Raw genomic sequence first — 12,407 nt, 5'->3', positions numbered from 1 at the left:
GACCTTACAGTACCTATCCTATAATATTTTTCATTCAATCAGTATTGGCTAATACATGAATATTTGTTTACAAATTGTATAGTAGATGGGAATTATAAAATGTTTGTTTGTTTATACTCTTTATTGTACAAAAAGGAAAAACAAAAAGGTTACATAAATAAAAGTAAAGTGTTAAGTACAAAGGCGGACTTATCCCTGCAGGGATCTCTGCCAGTCAACCTTTGAGTGGTAGAGGAGCAATCAAAAAACAAGGATCGACAAATAGAGCCAAACATTTGAATAAATACAAATGCATATGTAAACCTCAAATACCTAACTATATACAATAAATATATAACACATATATAAAACATTAATATATCTATAACTAAATACAAAATAAAATACATAAATACACACATTTATATACAATACATAAATAACACAAGTATAAGGGATAATTACTAAAATGTATACAGGAATGTAAGCATGATGCTCATCTAAAGATTTTTTGCAGTCTTCAAGTACCCTTAATTGGGCTAAAGAAGCATACTTATGGGGAATGATTTCTCATATAAAATTTTTTGAAGAATTCCTTTGATAGCGCAAGGGGTGTTGGTTCACCATCCACTGATTAAATTTATCTGATGGATAAATATGATGCCGTCTTTGTTTGTTTTGTTCGAATAGACAGAGATGGCATCACATTTATTTGTCAAATAAATAAATAATTTTCTTTCTTTACAATTTTTTTTTCTTTTTTTTTTCAGTAATCTGCTATCAGTCCGAACAAAGGACTATCTTTAAAGACTTATCTTTCAAATAAAATTAATCAATGGGTGGTAAAACAGCCCCTTAATGGTAACTCACGGCAAGCGTAGTGTCAGCATGTTCAGCTGTGACATGCTCCATTAGTGCGGTGTCTGTGAACCCCATGCGGTTGCAGAATGGACACGTGTAAGCTTGCGGCTGCTCCAGTGCGAGCGCCTCGCCGCCATAGTACAGGTCTGGAATCACAATCATGATACGCATTGGTAAACACAGCCGCATAATAATTTTCAACATAATTTTAGAAGGGTTCCTCACATCTAGCTTAAGCTTATTGAAGAATGGTTTATGTCCACGCAACGAGCGAAAAATAGGTTGAATGGATCGGTTTAATTTAGGCTGCAAAGCCACGCCGATGGAGGTCTTAATGCGTGGACATTTAGATTTTTTGATCAATAAAAGCGGATTCCGCATTGATGGATGTTGTGAGACTCTAATTTCACTGTTTAAAATTGACAGCTAAACTAAAAAACGTATGAAAGCAATTTCTACATATTTTTAATCTGCATTTAATAGCAGCATTTTGAGTTTTGAGATAATATAATAGAATGTAGTAAAATGTTTCTCATATATAACAATAATAAAATTTTATAAGGTTGACACCAAATAGAACCAAAACTGTTAGGATTTTTGAATATTATTACAATTATTATAATAGAAGTACCTATTAAGCATTCATTCAATCATTACTATCACTGTGGAACTATTGCTAATTAATTGATTGATTCTTATGATTAGTCCATATCAATGAACAGCAATATTTTTACCTTGCTTCTATGCTAAAACTGTGCACCATAGCTGCATATATATGACACATACAGGAGATTCACTAGATGTGACCAGGCCAGCCCTACCAGATTTAGTTAGTTAAGGCCCCTATATTATCAGTATTAGTAAGATTAACATTTATTTTTTTTAATTTTGAAATATAATTTATATAATTTTAAACACATTTTTTTTAATTTGTATGGTGTAGGTTTTACTTAAATACAATTGTGAATGATCCATTATATAATCAATAACTGAGAGTGTATGATTAGCCTTGCTCACTTCTCCCAAATGACCCAGTATATGTTATAATACATGCAGAACCTGCCAGGTAAAAAATATTGTAGTTCATTTACTAATTGCTACTAGTTAATACACAATAAAATGGGTTAAGTTGTTGATGCTCACACAGTACTAAAGATACAGCAATACACACAATCAATCTTATTAGACAATCTGCCTATACTGTACAATGTTTAATTTATAGGGATATAAAAAAAATGTTACGGATGAAAATGAAGTTCAGCTGTTCTGTGCCCAACAAATACACTAGAAAAATTGGAATTTAAATTAACTCTCAAGAACAAACTAGCACAAATTTTCCAGAGAAAGCATGTAGATAGTTTTTAAATATTTTAATCCACCTGTTGTTACTTAATGACAAGAAGCAAAAAAGTGTCTGCCAAACTGCATAACCACCTTGGTCACAACAAACATCATGTTTGTAGGAATGTAACTTTTGACATTTTTGTCTGTAAAAGAAGTGCACTGTATATGTAAAACTCGCCATTTTGAGATATGGCAGCTATAGGCACCCTTATCATAAATGTAATGCAGTTAAAGTTCAGCAGTAATATAATTTAGTAAGCGAGATTTCCTCCTTGTGTGTTGAAGCACTATGAGAAGAGAAGTTGTAGTAAAATTAGCAAACCATTCAAAATATTTGAAGGGGTAGGATATAGATGAAGCCATTTTACATATAAAATGTAGTCAGATCACAAACACTGGTCTTACAAATAATAAATAAGAGGAAGAAAGGGAATAAGAGATAAATATTTCACTACTAATAGGGTCACTTAGCACAAGTTTAATACTTAATTAAAGGTGAAATAGATAATCCATACTTAAATACATACTGTCATCAGTCTTTCGTAGTTGCATTGGTCGTCAATTAATACTTAATTAAATAGTGAAATAGAAATCCATTCAACTGTCATCAGGGGCTGTATTGTTTAACATGTAGGTGCTAGCATTTGCATTCAGTCTCTTTCTACCCTCATCCTAAACCATGTGACAGAAAGCAGTGGTGAAAACAATTGTGAAACCAAATGCATCAGACAATAAGGGCCCAAGTCACGGAGGGTCTCAATGGACACCAAAATAAACACCAAATTAGCACCATAGATAGACCTGCCAGTCATGTGCATTAAACTTTTATAGACCTTTATTTCATCACACTTGACCATTTTGTTTGGATAATCTTTCAAGTAGATTTCTTAATTTTCAATTGAGAAGTTACTTTACTTTCACAAGCGTGCTTTACTTTCACAAGACAGAAACATACACAAAAACAAAGGTTTTTTTGAGTATGCTACCACAAGCAATTTAGAAAGTGACCAATAAAGATCTATACAATCTTCACTGTCATTAGTGCAGAATTAATTATCATATTATCAACGGTGAATGTTATAATAAGGCTATATAATATTATAAACATAAAAACTTTACCATTATTCATTTTAATCATAATATTATTATAGTGTGTGAGGATAGCAATAGTTTCACCCATCCATCACCACTCTTCACAATAGAATAACACATATTCTCGGCGCATTTTGCACCTGATTGGCAAATATTCTAATCCAATAAGATAAACACTACCTGATATTATGCAAATAAGACCACCCACCAATAATTTATAATTAATTTGTCATCTAAATGACATTTCGTGTAAAAGTAGGCCAAGATAATGTAAATATAAGAATTAGCACTTGTTAACCAAGGGTCTCACCAAAGTCACTTCTGGAAAGAATGCATTGCATTGGGTGCTCTGTCGTGTGTTGGTTTGTGGTAGCGCCACTCTCATAGCAGGCAGCGCACAAGTCGTAATCAATGCATATTAAACACTTGTACCGTCGTCCTCTGAAGTTATTTTTCAAACAAGAATCACAGCTGACTCCTGAAAACACATCAACCGCTTATTCAACAACAATCCCAGCGTCTTTGTGTTAGAACCAACAAAATAAACATTTAATCGCATTCACGAATGCATCGGTCGTTCATAAACACATTTTACGAAACAAAGCATAGAAAATCGTAGTGACAAAAGCATCGAACAAATTTTGATTATCATTACACACCTTCATGGCGATTCATTTTCGCCAGAAAATGTCGGCGACACAATTACTTCTTGGCACCAGGGTTACTGTTATTCTGTGAGGTATTTATATTACTAAACTAAAATAAGCTGTTCAACATATAATACACTAAAATACAAGATTATTAACAAAAATTTCCAAGCAAACCTAACCCAACCAGGCCATAATGACGTCACATAAATCTAACTTTAGTGAGTGTTGCCTATTAAAAATATATAAGCTGACAATATAAAGCTGCGTTAACATGATCATTCATAAATTTGACGTTTTTTCATCTTTCAGGCAGAGAGCGCTTCGTGATGTTTCGGTCACGATGAAAACCACGTGAATGTTAGTTACAGTGAAAATAAAGCAGATGTAAACCCAGCAAATAACGAACTTTAAAAAAAAGCTTCGTACTTTATGATTTACTGTCAAACGGGCGATTGTAATTTTACTTTGATCGTTTCGTTTTTATTCAGTTACTCACTATTCTTTGAATTTTCGGATTACCCTTGCCGAGGGCCGCTTAACACATTGCTTGAACTACAAGAAATGTCTTTGTATCATATCGTATGAAATAGCAGAATAGTGCAGGAGTACATGTTGAATAGTTTTTCTTTATTTAACTCCGTTTTGTCACAACAAATTCATTTGCGCGGGAAGCCGGGAAGTGACCCCCCAAATTTTGTAATGCAAATTTAAGTCTTGTTTTGAAGTGCTTTTACCGTTTTCCAATATGACTGATGCATTGTGTCATTTGGTGGTTGACGGCAACGAGGTGTTGGAGATAAAATTAGGTGAATAGCAAACGTCAAAGCTAAAAGCCATTAGTATGAAAGTGACGGGGTGGTATAACCTTTGTCTGTTTACAGTGCGGTCTCCGGATGATATCGAGGATGAAGAAACGAGCTTCGCCCCTGAGATGTGCCACCAGGTCTTTGGTGAAAACGAGAATATATTTGGCTACACTGATTTGCGTATTCGGCTTTATTACAGTGCTGGGAGTCTTCAAACATATCTAGGCATTGAATACACTGAAAAGGTGAAATACCATTGGTTATTTTATGGACAATTGTCTAGAAAGAAACAGGCCACTTTCCCAACATATCACTAAGTTATGGTGACTGTACAGTCAAGTTCTTAAACCTGTGAGCAAAAATTCAAACAAAAAATATCTGAATGCTTCTACGCCGTTAACAAAAGTATTGTTCATATTTTTGTGTTTTAGTGTCACTTGAATCTCATTATTGATAAATCATTATTAATAATTTCAGATTGAACCTAGTGTCTCAGATGGAATGAAAGCAGATGATATTGAAGGAGCCATGAAAAAAATTTTAGCACCTGGTTATGTCACAAATTTGGACCAATTTGTCTCGTTGTTAGAAAAGGACAACTCTTTCAGGCCTATGGGGAAAATGATACATTCTTACACTTCATCCCCACGTGAGTTGAAATTATTATAAACATCTCATATCAGGAATAACATACTTGATTGATCTTGTAATGTTATTGTGGGTTTATGTTTATGGTATCAATATCAAAATAAATATTTTGGTGACTTTCAGGTGAGGGAGGAGAGAAGCACACATTTGAGGTGTACATGAGTGACACAAGTACACCAGGCTTTCTGGGTTTCCATGAGCGCCTGCAGACTTTTCTGTTGTGGTATGTGGATGCCGCCTCATTCATTGATGTTGATGATGACCAGTGGACCTTCTTTACAGTGTAAGTGCATATTTATCTAAATTTCCTCAAGGGTTGCTCAACTTTTTGTAAACACTAAAATATGTAAATATTTAGGTTAGTAGTTCGCCAAATAATTAATACAATTTTCACAACTATACTATATTTAAGATGGAAACTGCTTCAACTTTCATGCTTGAGTTTGTAGAAATAATAAAACTTTATCAAAAATGCAAACTGAAATATAGATGCACAGAAAAACCAGAAAAATAAGACCAGCGCTGGGAATTGCACCCAGGTCCTCTGCATTCTAGATATTGTTATTAAGCATTCAGTTTGTATTTTTGATATAGGTTTTACGGGATGACTGTAAAAGTAACAAAAAATTTGGAATTGAAATAAAAAATACAAAAAGATTCCCAAAAAACCAATCTTAATAAAACTTTGCTTTGCAGCTTTGTCAAAACTGCACATTTATAAATTTAACCTCTTGTCGACTTATTAGGAAAATTGTACCTTTTTTGGTTGTTGTAATGTGATAGTGTTGAGTTATTTTAATGGGCATTTACATAAGTAAAATATACACAATTCATACAAATATCTGCCCCGGCCGGAAATCGAACCCGGGACCTCAAGCTTCATAGTCAGGTTTCTCTAACCACTTGGCCATCCGGTCATCAAATAAATTTTATTTATTTATTTCAAAGATAGTTACACATTGCAGTATAACAGTTAAACACTAACCCCCTTATTCATAAAACTTAACAAGCCTATGTTAACTAACAAATGCTTTGTCCCTTTCTAACAAAGACAAATGTCGAAGTGACAGATAAGGACAAACGAATTTTAGCAGCATTTTAACTAAAATAGGTTTGACTGTCGTTTATGAATAAGGGGGTAAGGCACTGCAGAGAGAAAGACATTGGAGTGACAAATAATGACAATACAACAGAACAACATAATTTTTTTCATAATTTTTATCATAATTTTCTTACACATAAATAAAAAGTATAAAACAAACCAACATATTAAAAAAAAAAAGTACAGGTGGACAAATGAAGTGTTTCTATAGGTTAATGAAATACACATTCCTCGCAACACAACCTCGCACATTATCAGTGGCGGATTTATATTCTTTATGAGTGTAGGCCACTTTATTTCCGACCCTCATGTACCTTTCTAAAATAATAATTTTCTCGTCCTCTGAAATCTGCCGCCCTGGAAATGTTGAGCAATACTTGTTGTAGGTTCGAGAAGTATTCTACGAGCGACGGCGCGCGGCGATACGCTGTGGCGGGGTACGCGACGGTCTACCGTTACTACGCGTACCCGGCGCACGCGCGCCCGCGCGTCTCGCAGGCGCTCACGCTGCCGCCCTTCCGCCGGCTCGGGCTCTGCGCCGCCTTACTTAAGGTATGTGCATCGTTATGGTTACACATAAGCATACTGGGTGATTCGGAAGACGAGAGCAGCTTTGAACATGAAACTACCGTCAGACTCACTCATATTTAATGAATCGAATCACAAGAATAAAACACGTCGTCAAATCAAATAAGACACATGTCTTAAATCGAGTTTAGCTCGACCTGTTTTGGGCTAATTCGTAGTAATTTTTCTTGGAGCAACGCTCCTCGGCGCTCGGCGGGTGCTGCAAGACGCGCACTGCGCACCACCGTGCACTGCGACCGGCACCGCTCTGGCTCTGCGCTGCTGTGAGTAGTCGTGCGAGCAGAGCAGTGGCGCGGTGAAAGCGTTTGTGATTCTGTTTCTGTTTAATATATTACTATCTGAAAATAAAAATGCCCAATAGATGACACCTTGCTGTCAGCTCTTGCTAGAGTGGCATAAAATTAAAGTTGGCCACTACCGGGCCAGCAGTGACGACCACGCTGTGCTGGCGTCTTCCTCAATAACAGTAGTAATATTTTCATGTAACAATTATTTCTAGGCTATCTACTCACACTTCGTAATACTCCCAGAAGTAATCGACATGACCGTTGAGGACCCATCTGAAGACTTCCAAAGGATCAGAGATTATGTTGACTGCAAAAACTGTGAAACACTACCAGCATTCTTTCCTGCTAAACTTCAGCAAGGGTTAGTATTATAATGAGTTAATTTGGTACCTGTGACTCATTATTCTTTTTACGCACATGTTGCTTGCTTTAGTTCGCGCGGGCACAAAGATCGTTCAGAAAAGTATGTGTATTGGCTCTTATAACCATAGCTAGATCTTACGGCAATATTCACGTCACGACTTAGTTATGCATTTGACAATGACGACGTACTTATTGCTCAGTAGCCATTGCCTGCGACTCCGTCCGCGTAGAATTCGTTTATTGTTACCCCGCGGGAACTATGTAATTTTCAGGGATAAAAAACCATCCTATGTCCTATGTCCGGTTCAGCGTTTTGACGTGACGAGGTAACAAACGGACATACAAACTTTCGCATTTATAATATTTGCGGGATAAGTATCAAGCGCATAAACAAAACCATTAGCCCGAAGTAATGGTGACGACTAAATCCATCTTGCATAGTATGGCCATGTGTGGACAGATATGTATTTGTCAGGTTCTCTTCCGAGATGGTGACACAGGCGTGTGCCAAGTTCAAGTTGAGCAAGCGTCAAGTACGCCGCGTGTACGAGATCCTGCGTCTGCGCGCCACCAACACCTCCGACAAGACCGCGTATCTCGAGTACCGGCTCGACGTCAAGAATAGGCTCAACGCTCCCTTCCAGGTAATTGATTAACATGGGACAATTTTTCCTGTGACAAAAATAAAAAGAACCGGTAAAGCGCGAGTCGGACTCGCGTACCGAGGGTTCCGTACAAATTTTTAGGTCTCTTTAAATATCTAGTGTAAATTTACGCAGTGTGAGGTCATTTTAGATTAGTTACATACTGACATAAAAGATGAAGAAGTCCTCCCTCAGCACCACTCCGCGCTCTCTGCTGCATTCCGTGATAGTGATAAGTAAGGTGGGTAAATCGTCAATTACTGGCAACCGTTCAACAACTGGCCACTTCATACTAAAATGAATTCTGGTCACCTATAAGCAGAGTTCATTTTTAGTATAAGGTCATTACTAGCCATCCTTCAATAACTGGCCACTTTGTACTAAAATTAAATTCTACTGTAGAATAAATTTTTAGTATAAGCTGGCCAGTAATTAAAAGAAAGAAAATAAAATTGACGATTTACTCAAATAATAAAGTTCACAATATTTTCTTGACAGAAAAAGAAGTTAGAAATGAAGAAGCTAGAGAAAGTCCTCAAGCCGGAGGAGTACGCGGCGGCGCTGAGCTCGCTCGGCGCGCACGAGACGCAGGCGCGGCTCGCCAGCCAGTACGCCGCGCTGGAACACGAGTACCGCCGCGTGCTGCACCGCATGGAACAAGACTAGATCTGCCACCGAGCTAGCCCCGAGCCCGCCACCCCCTGTCAGACCCGTATTTGGGTCACTTAATGTTTTAGGGGCTTTTTCACCAATAACGTAAACGTCCGAGTGCTCGACACGCTAATGCCCAATAGACGACACCCTGCTGTCATCTCTATTGCTACATAAGATAATAGAAGAGAGGGGAAAACGAACAAAAGTTTCGGCAAACAAATATTCTTAAATTTATCTACGAATATTTTAGCAGATGGTTGGGTTAGTTTGACTGAATACCCATTGTAATCTTTTTCTTCAAATTTCCTTTGCATTAATTTTTTGTGACAGATCCCTTTCAATTGACAATTTTATATTAGGAAAATTACATAAAATCTTAAGATGGCTGTTGTTTCCATAAACTTCATATTACTTAGACGAACAGATCGTGCTGACAGCGTGACCGAAAGTGAGATGGGCCTGTATGTGTAAATTTGTAAATGTCTGTGTGAGTTTGAGTTGCCCTCACTGGTAAATATGAGTTGTCGATAACCATAGGTACAGTATCCCCGGTATCCCCGTATATCTGGTGTCGTCATAAAATATAGGTAAGGTACACAGTACAAATAAATCTTAAGGGCTGTTGCAGTAAAGTAGGCACTAGAAACTTCATAAACATTTCTAAATTAAAAAAAATTGACAGCAAATATCTGTCACTCCCACTCATGTCACTCGTCGTTAACTTTACACTAGACAGTTAGGTACCTACATTCGTATGTCGAGAGTGTAAATAGTAAGCTATGAATAAAACACACTACCCACCACAGAATTCTTGTGAGGCTCCCAGCCTATTCGATTCAAAATTCTGATCCACTTATCTTTGATCACTGGATTGACAGGAAACCTGCAAGTTTTTTTTAATATTTTTTGTTATGGTGGCCACGCTAATACATACCTACCTACTCTGTGAAAGTTTCAAGTATATATCTACCTATTTGCGGTTCCAAAGGTACAGCTCTGCGACAGACGCACAGACAGACAGAGGAGGCTTAGTAATAGGGTCCCGTTTGGCACCATTTGAGTACGGAACCCTAAAAACAAAACACTGAATTTTTGTTTATAAACAAATAGTTTTTATTTTATTTACTTAAAATCATTAAATTCTCAATGTTAAGTTATTTTACTTTTATTTTCTTAAATCTTTAAATCGGAGAAAAGCAGCTACAAATTTTAATACGAAACTTTATTGGAAGAATATCGATATAGGTATCGAGTATCGATAAAAAATATTCAAACTCTACGCCGTAAGTGCTCAAGTTCACGGATACAATATATTTTTATTTAACACATAATTATTAGAAATCAAGCCATATTTATGAAATAGACTGTTTACCGCTTCATATTAGCATATTAATAAGTAAATTTGAGAATACAGCTATGAAAATGGTACTTGTACAATCATATTTACCTGTGAAATGTATGTGTTATTTGCGTTATTGCAGTAGGTTGTATCACAACTCAACACAGAGCACGACACCATTCTGGAATCCTACCGTTTCATGCAAACAATCGAAAGGATTGCAGAAAAAAAAACACGAAACAAATACTGGTTCAATACGGGTCACGCTGTCATTTTGATTTTATTTCTTTTCCACACATAGCTTATGCCGTAAGGATCGGTTTCTTCACTCGCACCATTGTTGGTCTATTTACGCTAGTAATATTAGGTTTATGGTTGTCTCTCTTGGGTGAGAGAACAGAACTCTGGTATCTTTTCATGGGGGCAAGAGGATGAAAATGGCCCCTTCGTTATCAAAATAAAAAAATCTGAAGCCGTTTTTTTTGTTTTGTTTTATTTAAAGATTCAATGTGATTTTTACTTTGAATTTCGGTTCTTATTTTAAAACACCGTCTCACAAGTTTTGATATTTTAACCCTTCGCGCGACAAACGACTTTTTTGGGTAATTTTGGACTAGTACCCTATGTTAAAGGGTGATCGAAACTAGTAACAAAAATTGACTAATCACGAGTACTTAGATACGCGCCACTGTGGCGCGCCGGGCGTTCGACGGGTTAAGTCTATTCATATTCTTGCAAGGTTTTTATGAAGCATAAATATAAGAATAATAAAAGAATGAATATGTAATGCAGCAACGCTCGGGTCAGCGTTTGTTAGACTGTTTAATTTAGGAGGTTAGGGTTAGAGTTAATAAAATATTATGTTCGAAATTAGAAGGGCATTTTTGAGTCAAGGTTCCTTCTTTGGATATTAATGTACAGGAATTCGTTAGGCTGATTTTCATTGCATGTTATCTGTCGACAATTTTTCAAACATTTTTTTGGAATAAGTATCTTTCCGTCAGTACTAGGCTAGTCATAACTACTCCTTTAATAAAATTCAAATACTCTAAACACGAGTTTAATTGAATTTTCCATTTCGATAATATCGCTGCATGACATTTTGAATCCATATGCTCTTAGTAATTATTCTAAATCTTAATGGAATGTGTGCCCTTATTTTTGGCTTTAAATAAATATTTTAAAACCAAAATCAATTTGTAAAAATTGTTTAATATGTAAATTACTCAATAGCTCGGATTTGTCATTAAATTATTTAGTTGATTTGCTTCCTGGAATGAATTCAATTATGCTTATTTAGTCCTACTTGATTATTAATGTGATTTACCAACAAATGTTTTTTTCTCTGGATAATTGTAATTATTGCTTACAATTATTGTTAAGACGATCTGCTGAATTGTTGAAAAGTAAATAATTAATTTTTTAAACAATTGGTTTTATTAAAGTAAAAACATGTTTACTGTCAATAGTCTTTTTAATTCATTTCAATCATGTCATACTATGTATAAACTCATACATTTTCACTATATCATGTCATGATTATTATATTTAAACTTTACGGGCTAACACATGGACAGCATATTGATTGCAACGAATTAAATTGCCTGCGAATCTACATAAATACATGTCTAGTCAAACAATTTCATTCCTGAGACCCACTATAGAACCATTCGTTCTTATAGTCATTGTGTGGAATGGTTCTGTAACAAGTCATGCACGATTGTTAGTACGATAGTATAGTCAGCGTTGCATTGCAATCAGAATGCAGTCCTGTGTGGGCTCTATGGCATTGATTTGTTTTCATCTTTTATTATTATAAACATAACATATTTATGTATAATGTATACATGTAAGCCCTCTCATTCTGATAGGAGGCCTGTGCCCAGCAGTGGGACGTATATAGGCTGGGATGATGATACATGTATCAGTAGCATGGAATTCACATTGTTAGGGTTAGCATACATATCATCATCATCACATCACTAATGTGTGTAAAAATTTAGGTAAATCCCAGTGGGATGGAATTTTGATGAATCCACACCACTGATAT

General features: G+C 36.0%; 2 protein-coding genes across 2 annotated transcripts; one reads left to right on the top strand and one right to left on the bottom strand.

Annotated features, from left to right (window-relative positions):
• Window positions 1-849: 849 nt before the first annotated feature.
• Window positions 850-4,158, bottom strand: LOC141439119 (E3 ubiquitin-protein ligase Kcmf1-like; the record flags this gene model as incomplete). The annotated part of the gene is given in 3 exon segments (XM_074103259.1): window positions 850-986; window positions 3,587-3,754; window positions 3,936-4,158. Coding segments are annotated over 3 exon segments (321 nt in total), but the record flags the coding sequence as incomplete, so codon positions are not given.
• A 192-nt stretch (window positions 4,159-4,350) lies between these two features.
• On the top strand, window positions 4,351-11,787 carry Hat1 (histone acetyltransferase 1). Its single transcript, XM_074103563.1, has 8 exons — window positions 4,351-4,732; window positions 4,808-4,977; window positions 5,210-5,381; window positions 5,504-5,663; window positions 6,869-7,034; window positions 7,570-7,718; window positions 8,196-8,364; window positions 8,863-11,787. Exons 1-8 carry the CDS (start codon window positions 4,672-4,674, stop codon window positions 9,028-9,030), a joined length of 1,215 nt encoding a protein of 404 aa, XP_073959664.1. The 5' UTR covers window positions 4,351-4,671; the 3' UTR covers window positions 9,031-11,787.
• Window positions 11,788-12,407: the final 620 nt, after the last annotated feature.

Source organism: Choristoneura fumiferana, chromosome 20 (assembly GCF_025370935.1).
Source record: "Choristoneura fumiferana chromosome 20, NRCan_CFum_1, whole genome shotgun sequence".
NCBI lineage: Eukaryota > Metazoa > Arthropoda > Insecta > Lepidoptera > Tortricidae > Choristoneura > Choristoneura fumiferana.
The sequence above is the reverse complement of the archived record's forward strand: the minus strand, read 5'-3'. Positions and strand labels throughout refer to the sequence as shown.

Bases quoted from the DNA above. Each gene is read 5' to 3' on its own strand.
- Hat1 (XM_074103563.1), top strand. From the start codon at position 4,672: ATGACTGATGCATTGTGTCATTTGGTGGTTGACGGCAACGAGGTGTTG. The intron at 7,719-8,195 runs GTTAGTATTATA...TGTATTTGTCAG, and splicing joins CCTGCTAAACTTCAGCAAGG to GTTCTCTTCCGAGATGGTGA. The intron at 8,365-8,862 runs GTAATTGATTAA...TTTTCTTGACAG, and splicing joins GGCTCAACGCTCCCTTCCAG to AAAAAGAAGTTAGAAATGAA.